Source organism: Leptinotarsa decemlineata, unplaced genomic scaffold (assembly GCF_025532065.1).
Source record: "Leptinotarsa decemlineata unplaced genomic scaffold, Ldec_3_MD MMD2_tig00026330_RagTag_RagTag, whole genome shotgun sequence".
Lineage (NCBI taxonomy): Eukaryota > Metazoa > Arthropoda > Insecta > Coleoptera > Chrysomelidae > Leptinotarsa > Leptinotarsa decemlineata.
This window is the reverse complement of record NW_027412690.1, coordinates 1,457,285-1,476,204: the sequence shown is the minus strand read 5'-3', so window position 1 is coordinate 1,476,204 and position 18,920 is coordinate 1,457,285. Positions and strand designations below refer to the sequence as shown.

The window sequence follows — 18,920 nt, the reverse complement described above, 5'->3', positions numbered from 1 at the left end:
AGAATTTAATTCAAAAGGTAGGTATGTCACTGAGAAGCATCATTCACACCTACTAACCTGATGCGTATCTGTTGTTCTGATGTTATTTATAAAAAATGTCACTACACTACACATGAGACACTTATAGTTAGGTAAATTAACTGATATTCATTAAAAAACATGGACAAAAAATTTCTTCAATTTCAACAACACTGGTACTTTTTGGGAGGTTATGTTGATTTTCATTCGATTACTTTACCAGTGACATTCCAAGGCCGTCCTGTCAATTGTTTGCCGGGAAGTCGGGAGTTGTTTTACAAGTCAAATACCCGTCTATAAAAGTAATACGTATCAAAGGCTTGACAATTATTTTGAGAATCTTCCGCCCTTCAACGTGAGGAGATCTAATAATAATTCTATTGAATGAGGAAGATTTAATATTTGATGGTATGGTATCTAAAAGTATATTAAATATCGAGAAAGAAAACGAAAGTAGGTTAGCAATTTCATAGATAAATAGCAAACCCCATGGAATTCAACTTGGTACAGAGTGAACGAGGGCACCTACTGAGTTTATTTTTTATTGATTCTGTTTTTTTGAGGTAATAAAGTAGATAATAGTTCGCGTGTATTCATTACATATAGTACAAATCAACCCTACTTTTGGAAAATTGAATTTGACATAATATATTAAAATGTTCGATTTTGTGTATTCCTTTCTAATCATTTTCATCGCAACGAAAATGTTGTTTCGTCTCTTTATATTCTATATGAGAAATATATAAAAGTGAATTTTTGAAAAATATTAGTTGGCCTGTGAACGGTCCAAACCTTGTTTTGTATCATCCTATTTATTTATTACATTTCTTCCTTATTCTCAAACTGAATACATATTTCAGGTGAAAATAGAGTTTTCATCTTTGAACGACGATTCACCCAAAGTTTTATATGTATTTTGAAAATTAACTATTATCAGAAGCAAACTGAATCATACTAATAAAGTATATCGATAAAGATTGTTTCTCAAAAAAATAACCAAACTATCAATCAAAACTACAAAAAAATGTGGAACGCTTCACGATTTTGCGTGTCATCCTTGCGCAGGGGCCATGCTAATCTTCTCTGTATCGTTCCAATTTTAGTATATGTACCGCCGAAGCGAGTACATTAGAGAAGCTTGGAAATGTGTATATATACTCAAAATGACTAAGTTAGTGTCGGCGAGATGTAAAAATTTAATCATTTATGAAAGCATTGCTTAATATTTTAATAAATTTGATAACATTCTCTTGATATTTTCTAAATTATTTTTTCAACAGTTTCCTTCAATAAATCACGAAAAAAAAAATATTTTATTTTATAAGTAATTGAGAAACCATCAATATACATGCTTGTGGCGACATCTGCCTGTAAGTAGAAACAGCATCACAGATATTGTGACGGGGATGGAGAATAAAAAAAAGGACGCCTTAATTTCAAATTTGGAAGTAAATAAAAGGGTATAAAATAAAAAAAAATAGCATCTATATGGGAATTTGAACATCCCGTTTCAAATTGGAACTTGAAACCTCTCAATACTGAGGCAAGAGTAAATTATTGTTTGCCATTTACAATTTCATGTCAAAATTAGCCAGAACTCAGAAAAAAATTCATTTGTGAGTTGACTCAGACTACTCTAAGTCATAAGAATTTATGTTGTTTTGTTAAGACCAAAACAAATAACTTGTACATGAAGGATCATGTTTATATCTATAAGTGGATTGAAGCAATTTCAGTAATATTTTAATTTGAGCATTGAAGGAACACTTCTTTTCAAGGTGATTACATCTATTGAGATGAATGTATCAATCTCGAAATGAAAAGCAATAACTACCTATGCATTGAAGACTTGAAAAATGAATCGAAACTATTTTTAACATTATTAATATATATATTTCCAACCCATGAGAGAATCAAAGTTGGCAAATGAAATGTAGTTAGTGATCCAATTTCCCAGAACTATCTTGAAACTGGTATATAAATCATTTTTCAGATGTTACGAATGAATATTTTGCTTACTTCTTCAGGTAAGTGTTCAATTAGCATCAACATTTTCCAAGATAAATTTATTTTCAAAAACAAATTCATACTACTCAACAAGCATACTTAAAAAGAGTCTGTACTCTAAGAAAGAAGACCTATATGTCCCCTCTTCTTGAAATCTTTAAAAGAAGCATGAACATAGTAATCTTGGAACCTTGGGTTCACTAAAGTATCTGGTTTGTTCGTGTGGAAAATAGGCTCTCCATACCACGTCCCTGTTTTCCATCCTTCGACATTTGCCATCAGTTTGGTCTCTTCATCCCTGTTTCTACGAAGCTGTTTCAAGTATTCTCGGTCTCTTTCTGCTAGTAGCATTGGGTATATCGCTAAGCTAGCGCAACGCATTTCTAGTTCTCGGTTTTTTACTGCTTTGTAATTGAGAGCATATAGATAGGCGGCTCCTGCTGTCATGACCAGGTAGCCTCCGATAATTGCCTTGCCTGAAAGACATTGAGGTTAATTTCATATTACATAACTTTAGGAAGTTGTTTTACCTATGTAGATGAATACCCACCTCCAAAAATTGTTCTGGCTGGCACTCTTTCATAGACAAATTTTTCGTAACCCCCAGGAGGAGGCATTTCCTGTCGGAATTTGGCCCCCGCTGCAGCCATTTTATTTATTGAAAAAGTCTTTTTTTTGTTGACTTCTGGTTCGCTTTTCTTGAATTGATTCAGATGATTACATACATAAGACAAGGACAAAATCTCACTTCTTCTTAATATTCAATTATTGGCCTCAGTAACAAAGGCCATCCAGCCAATTGGTAGGGAAAGTAATTTATAAAAATCAAGTTTAATCACATTTAAGTGTGCCAGAACAAACCCATCCACAGTAGGCTGAAAAATTGGGGTTCTTAATTTTTTCTTCGAAATAACATCGCTTCATTTTTTTCCTGGGCGCTTCCTTCTCGGATGAAATTAACACATCTAAAAAACTGACAAAGACACATACTGATATGACAAGAAAATTTGGACACTTGACAGTGACATTTGATTCGCAATGTCATAAAAAAGGACCCTAAAATATCATTATCGCTAGTCCACTAGAATACTATTTTTTATACATATAGTAAATATAACAGACTAACTAAATCCTCTCTTGACTACGTTGATGACAGACAAGTGATTGATCCTTTATCTACACTTGCGCCACCCTATCACTTTTAGCATTTTCGTGAACTAACACCTATGAATCGGAGATGAAATACAGAAATCTGTAAAAAATTTACTGATTGTAAATAATAACAAAATAATCATATTGACATGATATTGGTTTATTTTTATAGAATTTTATCAGTAATATTCAATATTTTATTTATTTTCCATGAAGATTCTCAAAATTGTTATTCCATAAAAAGAAATCCCAAATGTCCACTTTAGAATGATAGATGGAGACACATTCTCGAAAATATTCAGTAGAAATCAAAGAGTGCTAAAATGTTCCGACAGATGTGAGTGAAATTTATTGAAATAATTTTTATTTGGCCATGAACATTTCATTCGGATTGATAAGAAATTGTGATGGTGTCAAAATACGTTTGTGAAATTAAGTATGAACTAACAATGAGTTGTTTTACAACCAGTATTCTGGAAATATTCAAAATAGAAAAAAGTTTATTGAATTCTTGACCAGGATAAAAATACTGAAATGAGTTGAAATGAAGAAAACCTACACTCAAACTGATATTAACCAAAACCAGGGGCAGGAGCTCTCTAAAAAATTATATCGGTGAGTTTTTAGATAATGACGCGTGTAAAGAAGTTATTCATAGAAAGTCACAGCCCACTTGTTTATCAAGTTTTCAGTTATACCTAACCTCATTTTTCTTTTTCTGTTCAAGATCCATAAGTGAACAAGCCAAGCGTTTAGATGACGCACGAAGTTGTGCCCGAAATATAGGAGATTTGTTCACACCAAATTTACAAGTACAGCGAAAAAAATTTTGCGAATACTGCGAAAGATTAATATTTTCTGATGTTATATTATACGGTCGTAAAGGTGAAGAGCTGTTATGGAGAAAAAGTTATTACGACGTGGTTTCGACTGCGAAAAAGTTGAAGAAGAAGGAATATCTCCCCAATGAAATAACACATATACAGGCCCACATTAACGCTGGCATTGGGTTTTACCATCACATGATATCAAGGTTACAATATGAATTCAATGTGGTTGTAACAAATGCTGTTGATTTTCCAATGTCACATGAGAAAAAGAAAGATACAGGTGATGCCAGGCCGGAAGCACTAGAATGGTCCAAGCAATCAATACACCAATGCCTCATATACTTAGGAGATCTCAGTAGGTATGTAATACAAATTTCTATGAATCATTTACATTGTTGTGGACTTCCCCCATCGTTATATCCTACTTCTCTCGACCTTGAAATACAAAAGATAAAAATGTTCTCAATTATTTCATCCTTGTTATTCAAGAAAACCAATATAAATATAGAAGCAGAGAATGTTCTTTTGAAAAACTCGAAGAATGATTGAAAAACTTTTGAAAATTACTTTTCTTCATTTGACAAAAGAGGAAGATCTTACTGTTTGATATTCCTCTTGAAAATGGTCACTTTAGTGAACGAAACACGTGTCGAAGTGTTAAAATAACAGTTTGGTGTTGGGAAAAAACTCCAGTCATATTCATTACCACATCAAAGGTTCCAAACAGTGCATCACAAGTTCCTAAATTGGCTGGGATATAATTAAATGAACTAATGAAAATTATTAGGTAGTGCCCTTGTGAAATGAGTATATTCGACTCATCTGTGTCATAAAGTCGTAATGTTATGAATGTATTGAGTGATTCATTTTATAATGTTATCCAAATGGGTGCTAAAGAGGCAATGAAACAAGTGTCGCATTACAAAACAGGAATGTCCGCCAATGAGGATGACAGTGTTCCGTACAAGTGAAATTTTACTTGTTTCATATACCATATTGTGTAGCATTCCTTTGAATGATATCTGATTCAATTTCATAACCAATGTTTAGAGTGAAATCCGAATAGGAAAAAGTGATTTTAGTATGATTCAATGTTTATACAGAAGTAGTTGTTTCGAAAGTATTTTTTTTTGTGTAATTCAATTTTCATATGGAAGTAGTTGTTTTGAAACGGCTCTTTCTTTCTGTTTGTATCTGAAAGTAACTGATATACATGATCAACACATCTTTGTAGATACATCATTTTGAAATTAATTTCTTTCTTCCTTTTGAAGTTTCTCACATTTTTTGTATGAAGGTGGAGAAGTAGAAAGCCAAAATGTTTAATTCCCAATAAACTCCCTATTTTTAATTGATATTCTCTTTCATCTGTTATTTTATTACCTGGTTTTGCATATTTTAGTTTAATTCCACAATGGTTTACAATTTAACATTTCAAATATGTTTAGAATTTTAGTAATATACATTTATTGACACAATGTAACTTGATTTTGAAACCATTCAATCTGAATAGAAAGCAGACATTTAAAAATGATGAGTTCAAAATTTTTTCTTGAAATATTTTTAATTTCTTGAATTTCTTTGATTTCATAACCAAGTTCTAATAAGTCGTCATTATAGATTTTTTACTGTCTTCTTTTGCCCAATATGAACATGCAAGAATACATCAGATCTTGTAGTGAATTTTTATTTTTAAGCACTGAAATCAACTTTTGGTTTAATATACCATTTCATAATCTCTCCTCTCCTCAATCTTGCCATCAAATCTCAGCAGCATTTTCAAAAAGTAAAATAACACTATTGAAATTACTAATTGAAATTGAACCATCCTCGTCGAAAAATACTTACATGAATCCTGAATTAATAGGCTACATTATAATGATTCTTTCCTTCTAATTGGCTGTTACATTTATGTAATATGTGCAATAAATTATTATTATAACAAGTTTTGCAATGAACCTTTTTCCTGAAGTATGAAAAATCACTCACTAGCAGCGCTAGTAGTCCAGTATGGACAAACACTGCCTTTTCCTCATATAAACATATGGTAAAGTACAATTAAAAAAGAATGTTTTTAACACAAGAAGATGTTCCTGGAGCAAAACTAAAATTTGCAACTGTAAAGGATAACAATGTTGTAACATTAAAACGTTGGCTTTAAAAGTAAATGGAAAAAAAGTTAATTAATAGACAGGGTAGTATACAGACTAGTAAAAGAGTAGCGGTAGATTCAAACTGTAATAAAAGAAATTCAAAATAATTATGAATTTCAGATTTATTTCCGAGTGAAATATGAATCAAATATAGATGGTAATGAAATAAATTCAATTAAATATAATAAAAGAATATAGTTTAATAAACGATTGAGGTTATATCTCATTCTAATCAATGGTAATTAACTATGAAAAGTTTACTATTCATTTCATGTTTACAACATATATATGAATATTTATTTATTTATTGCACTGTTAAGTCCACTCTTCTCGAAGCATGCATCCATTTCTTACTTCTAACCTCATTAATATGAGGTTTTATAAATGGTATAAAAAACATGTTTTCTTCCGGATACTTATCGATTATCCGAAGTACAATTTGCAAAACAGCAATGCTTTATACTAGCACAAAATAATTTTTTATATCAGATTTATATTTTTAAATAATAAATTAATATTACGTAAATAACACTGTTTCACGTGTGACTAGTTTATGTTTGTCCCTACTACTAGTGCTGCCTCTCGTGACACGAAATGAAATTTATCATTTTACTTATTTGAAACTGTGTAAGACTATTATTGAGCAGGTCTATTTTGTAGCCAGTGCCAATTGTATGTTGATTATAAGACTTTTGGAACTGTTGAAGTCATTTTTAAGTAAAAAAAAATATATATGAAGATAATTTGTACACATAAAATAATTAATATAATTATACCGTCGATTTCAACTTAATATTATATTATAGGAAATAACCATGAATTTATAATACAGCACGTGACAGTTAAATAGGGAGTTCATTTCTTATTCTGCGTCCAATACTCCTAATTGAATATGGGGATCATGTTTACAAGTGTACCTTACTTTTTACAATATATGTGGTGGAAATAGGATTTTCATCAATGACCCTACCAATGACATTATTATTTATTTTCAAATTGAGATATTTGAGATATTTTATATGTAGTGATAGTTGAAGTTGACAATATCTTTGACGATTATAGAATTTTTCTCTAAAGAAAAGTCGAAATAATTTCCAATTCTAGCTTATCAATTTTATTGCATTCTAGACGTAAAAGCGTAATTTTTACACATACACCCCAATAAATGAAAAAGATTATAATTTTTAGATACCGTAAGTGTATACTACACATACGGAAAGTTAAAAAAAAAAGGGAAATTTAAACATCAACCAGATTATTCTCGGTTATTCTGTATTTGTTCTCTTATAGGTACAAGTTGGAGATTTACCCCAACTGGGAACCCAGTTTGGCTATTCGCTACTACTTGCAAGCAATATCATATAAACCTGACTACGGGATGCCCCACAACCAAATGGGTACCCTTGCGATGAACCAAAACCATTCCCTAGAAGCCGTTTACTACTACATGCGATGCTTATCTTGTAAATTCTCATTCGAAGGTACAACGAACAACTTGCAGAGCTTGTTTGAGAAAAATTCCAAGTTCATCGAGCAGTTGCCGGAGGAAGATAGCAATTCTGCTTGTATAATAGAACCGCAACAACCGGAGAAGATAAAACGCTTCCTAGCAAGGTTCCTCTTGCTAATTGACATCTGGTACTTCAACAAAAAAGTCGCCAAAGTGTACAATTTGTGCCATCAGACCTACAAAAATTTCGAGGAATGTTTAACCTATTTGAAGTCAGTGACTAGCGAGTCTGGCGATACCCCTACCGATGGTGATTCCTCAGAAACAGATTCCTATTTTCACTTTTTGACCAACGATATGATTTTCAAAATAGTTGTCATATGTTTACTTTGCATCTCGAAGCTGCGTGCCATAAATTCTCCCCAACTTTCTACAGCCATCGCTTTCACTCTAGCCATCTACTCCCAGCTAGTGCAGAACGTTACAAACCACATCCAGGAGGGGGTGCTGAACTACCCTCTCAATGAAAACGCTAAGCCTAAAGCAGCCAACAAGATCATGAAAGATTTGATAGTCGGCAGGAAGAGGTCCAGATCTAAGTTAAGAAGGAGGAAAGCTTTCAAAAATGAGAGCGAGGAGGAGGAATCGGAAGTCAGTGATAATGATGAAGATGGCTTCAGCAGCTCGGATGATTCCTTCATTTCAGATGACGAGGATGTTCTAGCTGTTTCCTCTGATGATGAATCTGATATCATAAAGGTATGATTTTTTTTTCAATTAAATTAAATTCATATAATGAATATTACTGGGGTTTTTTCCCAACACCAAACCATTATTTTAATACCTCGACACGTTTTTCGATCACCAAGTGATGATCTTCAAGAGGAAAATGATCTCTTGGTGATACAAATACGTGTCAGGTGTTAAAAAACGGTTTGGTATTGGGAAAAAACTCCAGTAATAGTCATTACTACACCAAAAGTTCCAAACAGTGCATCACAAGTAAATTATATAATTTCTTATACAAAACAATCAAGTGTTTGAAATTCATTCTTCATAGCAGAGTTGAATAAAATTTTAAATTGTCCTTAGGGACTGTTCAAGTATTACGTAAGCATATTTATTACAATTATTAACCCCACCCCGTCCCCCATGTCAGCAAAAGTAAGCAAAGTTCTTACCCTCCTCCCATGCTTACGTAAATAATGTTACAAGCATCATGTAATATATGAAATGAATTACATTCAGTTTTAATGAATTCTTTGAGAATGTGAATTGTGAGTTTTTCTTTTTTTCACGTGATGTAAGTTGTTTTTGTGAATTGAATTGTCACTTAATGGCTTCAATCAGCAATAGAGTATAGTACATTATTTGACCATTACGCGTATTATAGTACATTTATGGCAAGTCACAAATACAGAAATCCTTGTTTGATGTTACGAAACATCAACTAAAAAATAATAAAAATAAATAGTGTAGGTTAATTAAAAGCACAAATATAAAATCGTTAAAATTGTGATTCAATGATGTCTTTCACCAGTTAAATACCCTGCCATGTCAATATATTCCTCAACATTACGAACACAATGTTGGAGAAAAAACTTTTCAATAGTAGGTTTAGATTTTGGCTTAGTGACTTCCAGAGATGAATGAAGGTGATTATGCAAATATAATTTCAATGAATTTCTCCTACTAATTGTATTTCTATTTATTTATTAAGTAGGCAAGCCTAATATATAAAAAAAAGAAAAATTACAAATTCATAAATATCTCACGACATTAACTATGTAAATATAATAACATTTTTAAGTACCTTTCAAGGAAAACCTAATATACATACATATCTATAGATTGTTAGGTTAGTTCACATTAAAAAATAAAAAATTACAAATATCATAATGAGCTGACACTAATATACTTCTTTAATGATGACTTAAATTGGTTTATTAAATTAGATTCTTTTACAAATTGTGGTAGTTTATTAAATTCGTTTGAGCCTTTATGAAATATACTATTCATTCCAAATTTAGTGTTAGTTTTATTAATGTAAAAATTGTTATTTCTTCTCGTATTGTAATCATGAACTTCATTATTTCTCAATAAGAATTTTTGAAAGTAATTAGGTAGCAATCCTTTATGCAGCTCAAATATAAAGATCATAGTCATATATAATATACGTTCTTCAACTGAAAACCAGTTTAGACACTGTAACATCGATTTAATTGCTGAGTAAAGGCTACATCCCAATATAAATCGCATGCCCCGATTTTGAAGCTTTTGCAATTGCGCTATTTTATTTTTACCAAGTAGAAAAAGTAATGTTGTACAATAAACAAAATGAGGTTGTATTAGGCTTTTAAAAAGAGTCAGCCTAGCATACATAGACACTTTTTTACATATACGAGAGAGAGAAAAAAGTTTTTTAGATATTTTTTTACACATAAAATAAGCATGACTATTTAGTTTTAAATTTTTATCAATTATAAAACCCAAATATTTTATTTCAGTCACAATTTCAATGCTAACATTATTAATTTTTATAACAGCATTTGCCCAGACAATTTGATCATACTTATAAGATGATGTCAAAATCATACTTTTTGTTTTACTGGCATTTAGTTTCAGTTTATTAATGAATAAATTTGTTTCAATGCGATTTAAAGACCTATTCATTTCAACAATTGCCTGATCCAAATTTTCATGTATACAATAAACCAATGTATCATCTGCAAAAAGATTTATACAGTGTGATCCAGATATGTGATTAATATCATTTAGGTAAATAATTAATTAATATTAATCAATATTAATTTATATCTGAGCAGACAAACCTGAAACTTCTTCATTCTCTAATGAAGATATTATTAAATTACTTTATTTTCCGTTGGTGAGACCTCTTCAGCCTAGTTCTAGGTATGATACTCTGAAGGAATTCGATTTTCAATTATCGGAAATCATTGACTTTATATTGATGATAGACACTACCTCTCACTGACGAGCAGTTGTATCGCCAACGGCATATGCAAGAATAACTTCAGTGATGAATCTTGTACTGACACCTGTCGGATATAATCCAACGACCAAAAAATACCATTATGTTCACAAAACGAAACTCATTAACTAAAGTGATCAAATATTACTCAGTCAGTATTATTCAATTGCTATGAAAATATTCCAACCCCCCCCCATTCTGAATTTCCATTTCCTGCACAGGTATCTGACGAATCCAACTGCGGAACTCCAAAACAATCCCCCCCAAACGGTCTTCAAAACGGCTTCAAACCGTCTGCGATCGCAAACCCCAGCAAAACGAAAGAGGACGTCCTCCGAAAGGTCCAGCTGATGGACGTCAACGACATGATAGAAATCATCACAGAAGAAACCACTTTGCAGAGCATCAAAATCCTCAACGATTGGCTCAGAAACGATCCGGAAGTCCTTAAATCTTGCGGTTCGAATACCGGAACACTCCTGAGACAAATGACTCACCTTTTAAATCTGGTCAACATTAACCTCAGTGGCTCTAAAATGATTGGCATGAATTTGAGATCCTCGGAAATTATCAACAAAGAGGGGAAGATACCGTTACCGGAAGACGTTTTGCTCAAAGGCGTCGACATGCTGAAAGAGACGCACAGCGTTTTGGATTGGAGTTATACGGACAAGAAGAGTTTGTGTTCGAAAGAAGAAGCGGTGATCAGAGTTGTCAAGTTGATCTCTTTCGGGAAGTTTCTTACTGCCAATCTGGAGACTGAAGTTGTATATGAGGAGGAGAATAACGCCTTCATTTGTAAGATCAAAGAAACGAGTGAGGATGTAGGAAAGAAATCTGCTGCATTAATGGAAGAGTTGGTGAGTATTATTTTTATTTTGTATTGATCAATAGTTTTTAGTCGATATAGATTTATTAAGGTACTAAGTATTATGATGGTCAATACATTTTGAACAAATGTAAAAGTTTCGAATAAATGAAGACATTGAACAATTGAATCAATGAATAAGTTTGTTGAATTAGAAAATTTATTGAACATAATTTCGGCGCTCCTTTGCCCGAAAGTTTTCTAAATGTCCTATGTTTTACAGAAAAACAAAGAAAAATACCAAAACATAATGGATAAGAATTATATGAAAACTCAAACAACTTACGTAATTATAGGTGTAATGCATGTTTTCTTCTTTGAAAATTCAACACATGGTGCCAATGAGGAGTCGAAGACAAGAGTTGTATTTTCTTCTTCTTCTTCTTTTCCTTCTTTGTGAAGTTCACTATTATTAAAGTTAGTGTTTCATGTCAGTGAGATTTTATAGCAATACTCTTTCATGCATTGTATTATCTAGCGTTACTATCGATGTTACCTGTTTCAATTCCATAACAAATATTTGGAGTACAAGTTGAATAGAAAAAATTTATTTTCATGTAATTCAATGTTCGTGTGAAAGTAGTTGTATCTGAATGAAACTTTTCTGCATGATCTTCACATAGCAGTTAATTTTTACCTTTCCTTGGAAGTTTTATACAGTCTTTATTTATAGGTGGAGGAATGAAAAGCCAAAAACTCTCCCAAAAAATATTCTTTCCTAAAAATGTCCCCTTTATCTTTCAATATTGTTAGTTTCAGAGTTCACTAGGTTTTTACTCGGTTTACATCAATCTTCTAGATTTTTTACGAGTCTCTCTTGATAATTGTTCAAATAAACTTTTTTAACTTACGTAATTTTCAAGATATAGACTTTTTTCGAAAAAATCGCCTTCCTCTAAAGATTTTACTTTTTTTTGAGATAATTTTTTTCCAGATATTGATTGTTTTTCAAATTTCAACCTTTTTACTTGCATGAATTCCAATCACTTTTGTGTTCAACAAAATTCAGTTTTGAAACATCTTCCTTGCATTGTTCCTACCTGTCAAGACTCTCAGCAAAGAATAAATCTCAACATGGGACATTTTTTTCAACATTATTATTGTTCAACCTAATATCTATCAATATTTTACTTTTTTTTTGTTTCATATGAAATTGAAATAAATTTGCTTATCCAGGCTTGAGATATTGGATAAAATGAAAGCAAATTGTATTATATGGTCCTTCGAGCCAGATACGAAAAAAACTAGCGAATTGATTGAAAATTATCACTTTCTAGGAACTTCAAGAAACTGAAAATGGGCCATTTGACGGTTTATCGAACTCTGCTAACGGCATCAATGACAATTCATCTTCTAAAGGAGGGCAACTGACGAAGATGAAGCACATGGGTCAGTTATGGCTGGCGGCCGAGGTGAGAGCGCTCGAAAGCAGAATGGGTGGCAAAGCGGCTCTTTCGCCTTATCTAGTGCTTGACGCTGACGCTCTCATCAAGTACACGTACATGGTGAAGCATCTGGTGCATTCTAGAAAGTTTATCGTACTGGTTCCCACTGCAGGTGAGTAATATCATTTTTTATAAGTGAACTATCTTGACATGTTACACAAATAATAGTTTTCAGGTTGGTAATTAAGTAATTAAATATTCTTCAACATAAATTCATTCTAGTTCAGTTAGTAACTTTATCAGTGGTTTTTATACTGTTCAAAAGATCTGCTATGTAGTATAAGGTTTTTTCTCTAGTTTCAATTGAGTACAGTTTCGTTACATGAAAGTTATGAATAATAAAATCCAAACTAAATATATGGCCCTAGTCAGGAGCAAAAAATCACAAATATATTGATATATTACTAGAAAAAATATAAATTGAAGCTGATTAAGTTTCAATAAAAGAGCGGGATATACAAGTAGATTCTTCTTTGATTCCCCGAAGACTTCCACTTCAACTTTCAGGTGGACTTTTGAGGACATTTTTCTAGATTACTCAAAAATCAGTTCTGAATCAACAACTGAATTTTTAGGCTTTTATGTTGATAATCGTCTCTTGTTTTTGGATTATTTCGAGAGAATAAGTTTATTGGCATTAAGAACTGTCTACTTCCCATTAATAGAGTCAAATCCAAGTTATCAAACTTGTTACTGTAAATGTGGTATTCATGTTTCAAAAGAGAGAGATATTTTTGAGTTGAAACCCAGAGAACGTTGCAAATGGTTCATCTTCCTTGGTCCCAGCTTTTGAATTGTCACTTCTATTACCACTACACAACAACTTTGTCTTACATTCTAATAGTATAATTCAGATTCATTTGAAAGTTTCGAGATAGTCCTAAGAATCAGATTTATCTTGGCTTCAACTCTGGGTAAAACGAAAATCGCCCGAAAAAAGAAGGGAAAATGGATGAAATATCTAGCATTTCTCTTCAAACTCCGCAGATTCTTTGCAGACCACTCTGTTGAGATGGATGTTTTGATTATTGGCTTGCCATGCTAAGGCAGAAATTTTGGCTAGACGAATTGTGAAGGCTGTCATGTTTGACTCATTGCTTCTGCTTAGGGTATTTGATTCCCGGATCCAATTGTCACTCACCTCACGGTATGGTGAGAGAAGTGGTCATTTGTTTTCTGTAAAATATAATTTCAGTGTCGTATGAAGATTAAAAATTGTTTACTAAAACTGAAATCGAAATTCACTCGTGTAACAAACAATATTGTAATATTACTAAATTGAATATTGCACAAATTTTAAGGAATCTCTTTTAAAAAAGAACTTCTTTGATTCCTTTGGCATCAGTTTTTCATTTTCCCAATAGTTTTTTTGTATTATTCTGACCTTTCTCGAGAATTACCTCTCGGACGATAACTGCTGTATCGTCTGCAAACATTGTTACTTTTCCTGTTGTTATATTATTAGGAAGATCGTTGATAAAAATTAGGAAAAATTATAAGGCCTAAGGCAGACCTTTGAAGAATTTCATTATATCGAAACAATTATTTAATAATAATAATAATAATAATATTTATTCATCCTCAAAGACGTTGACAAACGTATAGGATAGGTCAGTATTAAGCACATAAAAATCACATCAAACGATAAAATTGTAGATAAAAATAATACAATAAAAATTTATACAACAAAGTCAGAATTACAAAAATTAAAACAATTGTAGTTATAAAAATTGAATATGTCATGCCAAAGCCGCATGAACCCATTCAGTCGAGATGGTCCGAGAGAAATTCGCCAATACTATAGTAGGCCTTAGAAAGAAGCAATGTTTTAACTGCTTTTTTAAATGCTACAGTGTTCATCTCTTTGAAATGGTCTGGTAACTGATTGAATAATTTTATTCCCATATATTTGGGAGAATGTTCGAATTTTATAGTTTTATGTTTAGGAATGCTCAACTCCTCTGCATATCGAGTTGGGTAGCTATGATAGAATGAGTTCTTAGTACAGTCTGTTATACATTCGCGAACATATAAAAGTATTTTAAAGATATAGATGCAGGGAAAGGTTAAAATTTGATGACTAATGAAAAATGTCTTGCATGATTCCCTCCAAGGGATGCCTAGTAATTTCCTAACAACTTTTTTTTGAGCAATGGAAACCCTATCTTTGTCAACACTGTTTCCCCATAGGATCACATTTTATAACTTAGATGGCTATAGACCAGACTGTAATATACATCTAAAATGGTGCATAAAGGCATACAATTCTTAATTCTTGAGATTGCATAATACCCTTGATTGATTTTTTTTACAAACAACTGTGATATGGTCAGACCACTTCAAACAGTTGTCTACATGAACGCCAAGGAATTTTGTACAACTTGTGCATGCCAGTGTCATTCCATTGATTAGTAAGGCAAGCGATTGCTTTTTCAGATCGTTTTTTAGATTAAAATAGATATATTTTGTTTTGGTCAAGTTTACAATCAGATTGTTCCATTCACACCAATTTAAGAACAGTGATATTAATTCCTCTGTTTTTGATTTTAATTCCTCCTGACTCTCTGCTGATACAGCTAAAGACGTGTCATCTGCGAAAAGAGTGAGAGCAATAGAAAGATCAGCGGACCTAACACAGAGCCTTGAGGAACTCCAGAACATATATCGTGATAGTCTGATTTCATATCTTTAATCTTGACGAACATCCTACGATCTGTAAGAAAGTCAATGATCCATTCTAGGAAGTCCCCTCTAAATCTTAGATTATATAATTTGAACGCACGTGACAGATCGAAGAATACTCCTGCAACATGCTTACCCCTATCTAAAGAAGCGTATATGATTTCTAAGAATCTCCAAGTAGCTGATTGAGTGGACTTGCCTTTGCAAAAACCATGTTGAGAATCGGACAGGATCTTAAACCTTGATAAAAATCTCAATATTCTCTCATTCACAACCTTTTTAAAAATTTTTGAGAAAATGCTTAGCAGGGCCACGGGGCGATAGTTTGTAATATCCGATGTATCGTTCTTCTTATGAACTGGTATGATCATGGCTGTTTTTAGAATTGAAGGGAATTTGCCACTTGTGACTGATAGATTCAACAAATAAGCACAAATAAGCAATAAGCACAAATAGTGTCAGGTGTGTCATACAGAAGGGCCACATAATTTTTTTATTTTTGGTTTCTCCAGAATTTCAACTGCAAATTTGGACTTCATTCTCGTAGTTGCAATTTTTAACTAGAACTTTTGACGTTTAATTCAAATTCTCGACTTCAATTCAATCTCAAAATTTAAACTTTAATTCAATGTATTCATCATTTTATTACACTCACATGCTTGTGTCTTGACGAAATCAGTCCTCAAATTCTCTGTAAATATATTTTGTAGCCAAAAACATCAAGGCTTACATTAAGGGAACTTGATGCGTCTTCTTGATGTCATCCCTGTACCCTCCAAAAAACTTCATATTTTTCAAATAGGAAAAGTAGTCATCACATCCATCGATGGAAAGATATTTTTATTCTCTAGAGATGATCTTTTTCTCGTTTTGTAATTTTGTGGATGCAAAAATACAATTGATCTCAATAACTTTGTCGAACATAGTTCGATTGTGTTGCTAATAATTTTGTTCTTTGAATCTTCAACAGATTGAGGCTCTGGTTTTCAGGTATTTTGAAAAAACTCCAATGTCTCAAGACAGAATATGCGGTGTCTCTCGACAGTAGGGGGATTAAAGTTGAGGAGACAACCTGTATGCCATAATAATAATAATAATATTTATTTATCCTTTGAGACGTTAACAACGTATAGGACATGTCAGTACAACACGTTAAAATAGTATAAAGAAAATAAACATACATAAAGATAATATATCTCAGTAGTTTTAAAGTATAAAAATGTATAAAATATAAAGTAATAAAAAACAAGATTGGTCAAAATTGGATGTATAATAAAATAATTAAATTTGGATGAAAATCTGGACCGCATTCAGCTAAAGTCGTCTGAAAGGAATTCACTGACACTGTAATAAGCCTTAGACAGGAGCAAATTTTTAACTTCTCTTTTAAATGACATCAAATTCGTGGTTTTAAAGTGATCAGGTAGGTGATTGAATAATTTTATTCCCATATATTTGGGTGACTGTTCAAATTTAGAGGATCTGTGTCTAGGAATACTTAACAATTTTCCATTTCTGGTTGAGTAACTGTTGTAAGAAGAATTTGTGTTATATTTTGTTAAATTATCGTGGATGTTTAGTAAGCATTTAAATATGTAAATACAAGGGAATGGCAGGATTTGATATGATATGAAGTGCTGTTTGCACGATTCTCTCCATGGGATATCAAATAATTTTCTGATAATTTTTTTTTGGGAAATAAAAACCCTATCTTTGTTGGTGGCATATCCCCAAAGAACCACATTGTAGCTTAAATGGCTGTAGACCAAGCTATAATATACGTCCAGCAAGGCATGCAAGGGCATAAAATGTTTTATTCTGGAGAGAGCATAGTACGCTTGGTTAACTTTTTACAAGTGACTGTAATGTGTTCAGACCATCTTAAGCAATCATCCACATGACTCCTAGAAATTTTGTAAAATTCGTTGATACCAATTCAACCCCTCTAATATCAAAAACAGTAGGATGTTTATCAAGACCGATGGAAGAACTAAAATGGATACATTTTGTTTTATTCAAGTTAACAATCAGATTGTTTAACTTGCACCAATCTAAGAAGTGTGTTATAAACCTTTAAGTTGATGACTTTAATTCCTCTAGGCTGTGTGCTGAGATCAGCAAAGAGAGTGAGACTATTGTTGTTGATGTTGAAGTATTTGGGTAGATCATTGACAAATAATAGAAAGATAAGCGGTCCCAGGACAGAGTCTTGAGGAACTCCTGAACTGATTGGTCGAGGATCAGATAGTGTATCTTTCATTTTTACCAACATTGTACGGTCTGAAGGAAAATGTTTGAGCCATTGCAAAAATACACCCCTAAATCCTAGAATAAAAAGTTTGGTTTCAATAAAGTCATAAGATAGACAGTCAAATGCACGTGAGAGGTCAAAAAATATTCCTGCCACGTGCATACCATTGTCTAGGGAGTTATATAACGTAACTCTTTTGTTACGTTGTTTATAAATTAGAATCAGGAATTACGAGTTCAAGTTATAGTTTCAGGTAGTTCTTTTTGTATAAAAATTTTATTGGAATCCTTACTGGTTATTTTTTGATAGTCTAATTAAATAGCTGATTAATTAGTTCATTTGGTGTTGGGAAAGTGTTTTCAATAAAAATATGCATTTTTTTTTCAGTCGTATCTGCTTTGGACGACCTTAAACGAGAACAAATCGAAGCCAGAGACGCCATCCGCTGGCTCGAGTCCCAGTTCCACCGAGGGAACAGGTTTTTCCGCGCTCAGAGAGCGCAAGAACGAGCCCCCATTCCTTTCATCAAATACCCTAAGAGGAAAGACAAGGAGATGCACGACTACATCCAGATCATCGAGTGCTGCCACTTCCTGGCCGAGCAGCAAAAAGGAGCTTCCAATGTCGTCACTCTCTTGATCGGTAACCAGAACGTCTTGTCCAACGGCGAGAACAAAGACTTCAGCTATGTCGGCTTGGCGCAGTCGGTAGGTATAGCTATCGAATCGATAACAAGTTTCTATGGAAAATGGAAGAAGACAAAGGGCAAGAGGTGATGAGACAAATAAGGATGTTTCGGATTCGGATAAGATTTTGACGAAGCAAGGTCGAAAATGTTCCAAACGAACCCCCAACAGAGGCCGCGCGCGTGGCTCTGTATGAATTTATTTTATTACTAATGAGAAAGTTTTATCTATGGGATTAATAACTGTAATATTTTGGGCATGATTTTATAATATTGTTCCTGTGTAGTTGCATTTTGTATTAATTAATAAACAGACACGTTGAGTACTCAAAGGTTGAGTGTTTTTCTTTTCACCACCTGGGTTTCATGGAATTGATAAAAAAAAAT

The 18,920-nt window shown here is 32.6% G+C and overlaps 2 protein-coding genes, 1 long non-coding RNA gene and 1 other non-coding gene across 4 annotated transcripts in view; 1 reads left to right on the top strand and 3 right to left on the bottom strand.

The window, feature by feature from the left end:
* LOC141485697 (uncharacterized) overlaps positions 1-372 on the bottom strand; it is an 82,196-nt gene extending 81,824 nt beyond the window's left edge. The window contains exon 1 of the long non-coding RNA XR_012467355.1: positions 58-372. This is a non-coding gene — a long non-coding RNA (uncharacterized lncRNA). The remainder of the gene's footprint in view (positions 1-57) is intronic.
* A 666-nt stretch (positions 373-1,038) lies between these two features.
* On the bottom strand, positions 1,039-1,145 carry LOC111509931 (U6 spliceosomal RNA). Its single transcript, XR_002722703.1, has one exon. It is a non-coding gene; the product is annotated as a U6 spliceosomal RNA (small nuclear RNA).
* A 924-nt stretch (positions 1,146-2,069) lies between these two features.
* ND-B16.6 (NADH dehydrogenase (ubiquinone) B16.6 subunit) lies at positions 2,070-2,763 on the bottom strand. The gene is made up of 2 exons (XM_023165788.2): positions 2,576-2,763; positions 2,070-2,501 (listed from the first exon to the last, which is right to left on the bottom strand). Exons 1-2 carry the CDS (start codon positions 2,673-2,675, stop codon positions 2,143-2,145), a joined length of 459 nt encoding a protein of 152 aa, XP_023021556.1. The 5' UTR covers positions 2,676-2,763; the 3' UTR covers positions 2,070-2,142.
* Positions 2,764-3,494: 731 nt separating this feature from the next.
* On the top strand, positions 3,495-18,865 carry Smg5 (Smg5 nonsense mediated mRNA decay factor). Its single transcript, XM_023165789.2, has 6 exons — positions 3,495-3,792; positions 3,905-4,366; positions 7,451-8,369; positions 10,824-11,462; positions 12,748-13,027; positions 18,236-18,865. The coding sequence occupies exons 1-6, from the start codon at positions 3,722-3,724 to the stop codon at positions 18,622-18,624; spliced, it is 2,760 nt and encodes a 919-aa protein (XP_023021557.2). The 5' UTR covers positions 3,495-3,721; the 3' UTR covers positions 18,625-18,865.
* Positions 18,866-18,920: the final 55 nt, after the last annotated feature.

Bases quoted from the DNA above. Each gene is read 5' to 3' on its own strand.
- Smg5 (XM_023165789.2), top strand. From the start codon at position 3,722: ATGAAGAAAACCTACACTCAAACTGATATTAACCAAAACCAGGGGCAG. The intron at 3,793-3,904 runs GTGAGTTTTTAG...TTTCTGTTCAAG, and splicing joins CTCTCTAAAAAATTATATCG to ATCCATAAGTGAACAAGCCA. The intron at 11,463-12,747 runs GTGAGTATTATT...ATCACTTTCTAG, and splicing joins CTGCATTAATGGAAGAGTTG to GAACTTCAAGAAACTGAAAA.
- ND-B16.6 (XM_023165788.2), bottom strand. From the start codon at position 2,675: ATGGCTGCAGCGGGGGCCAAATTCCGACAGGAAATGCCTCCTCCTGGG. The intron at 2,502-2,575 runs GTGGGTATTCAT...AATGTCTTTCAG, and splicing joins AGCCAGAACAATTTTTGGAG to GCAAGGCAATTATCGGAGGC.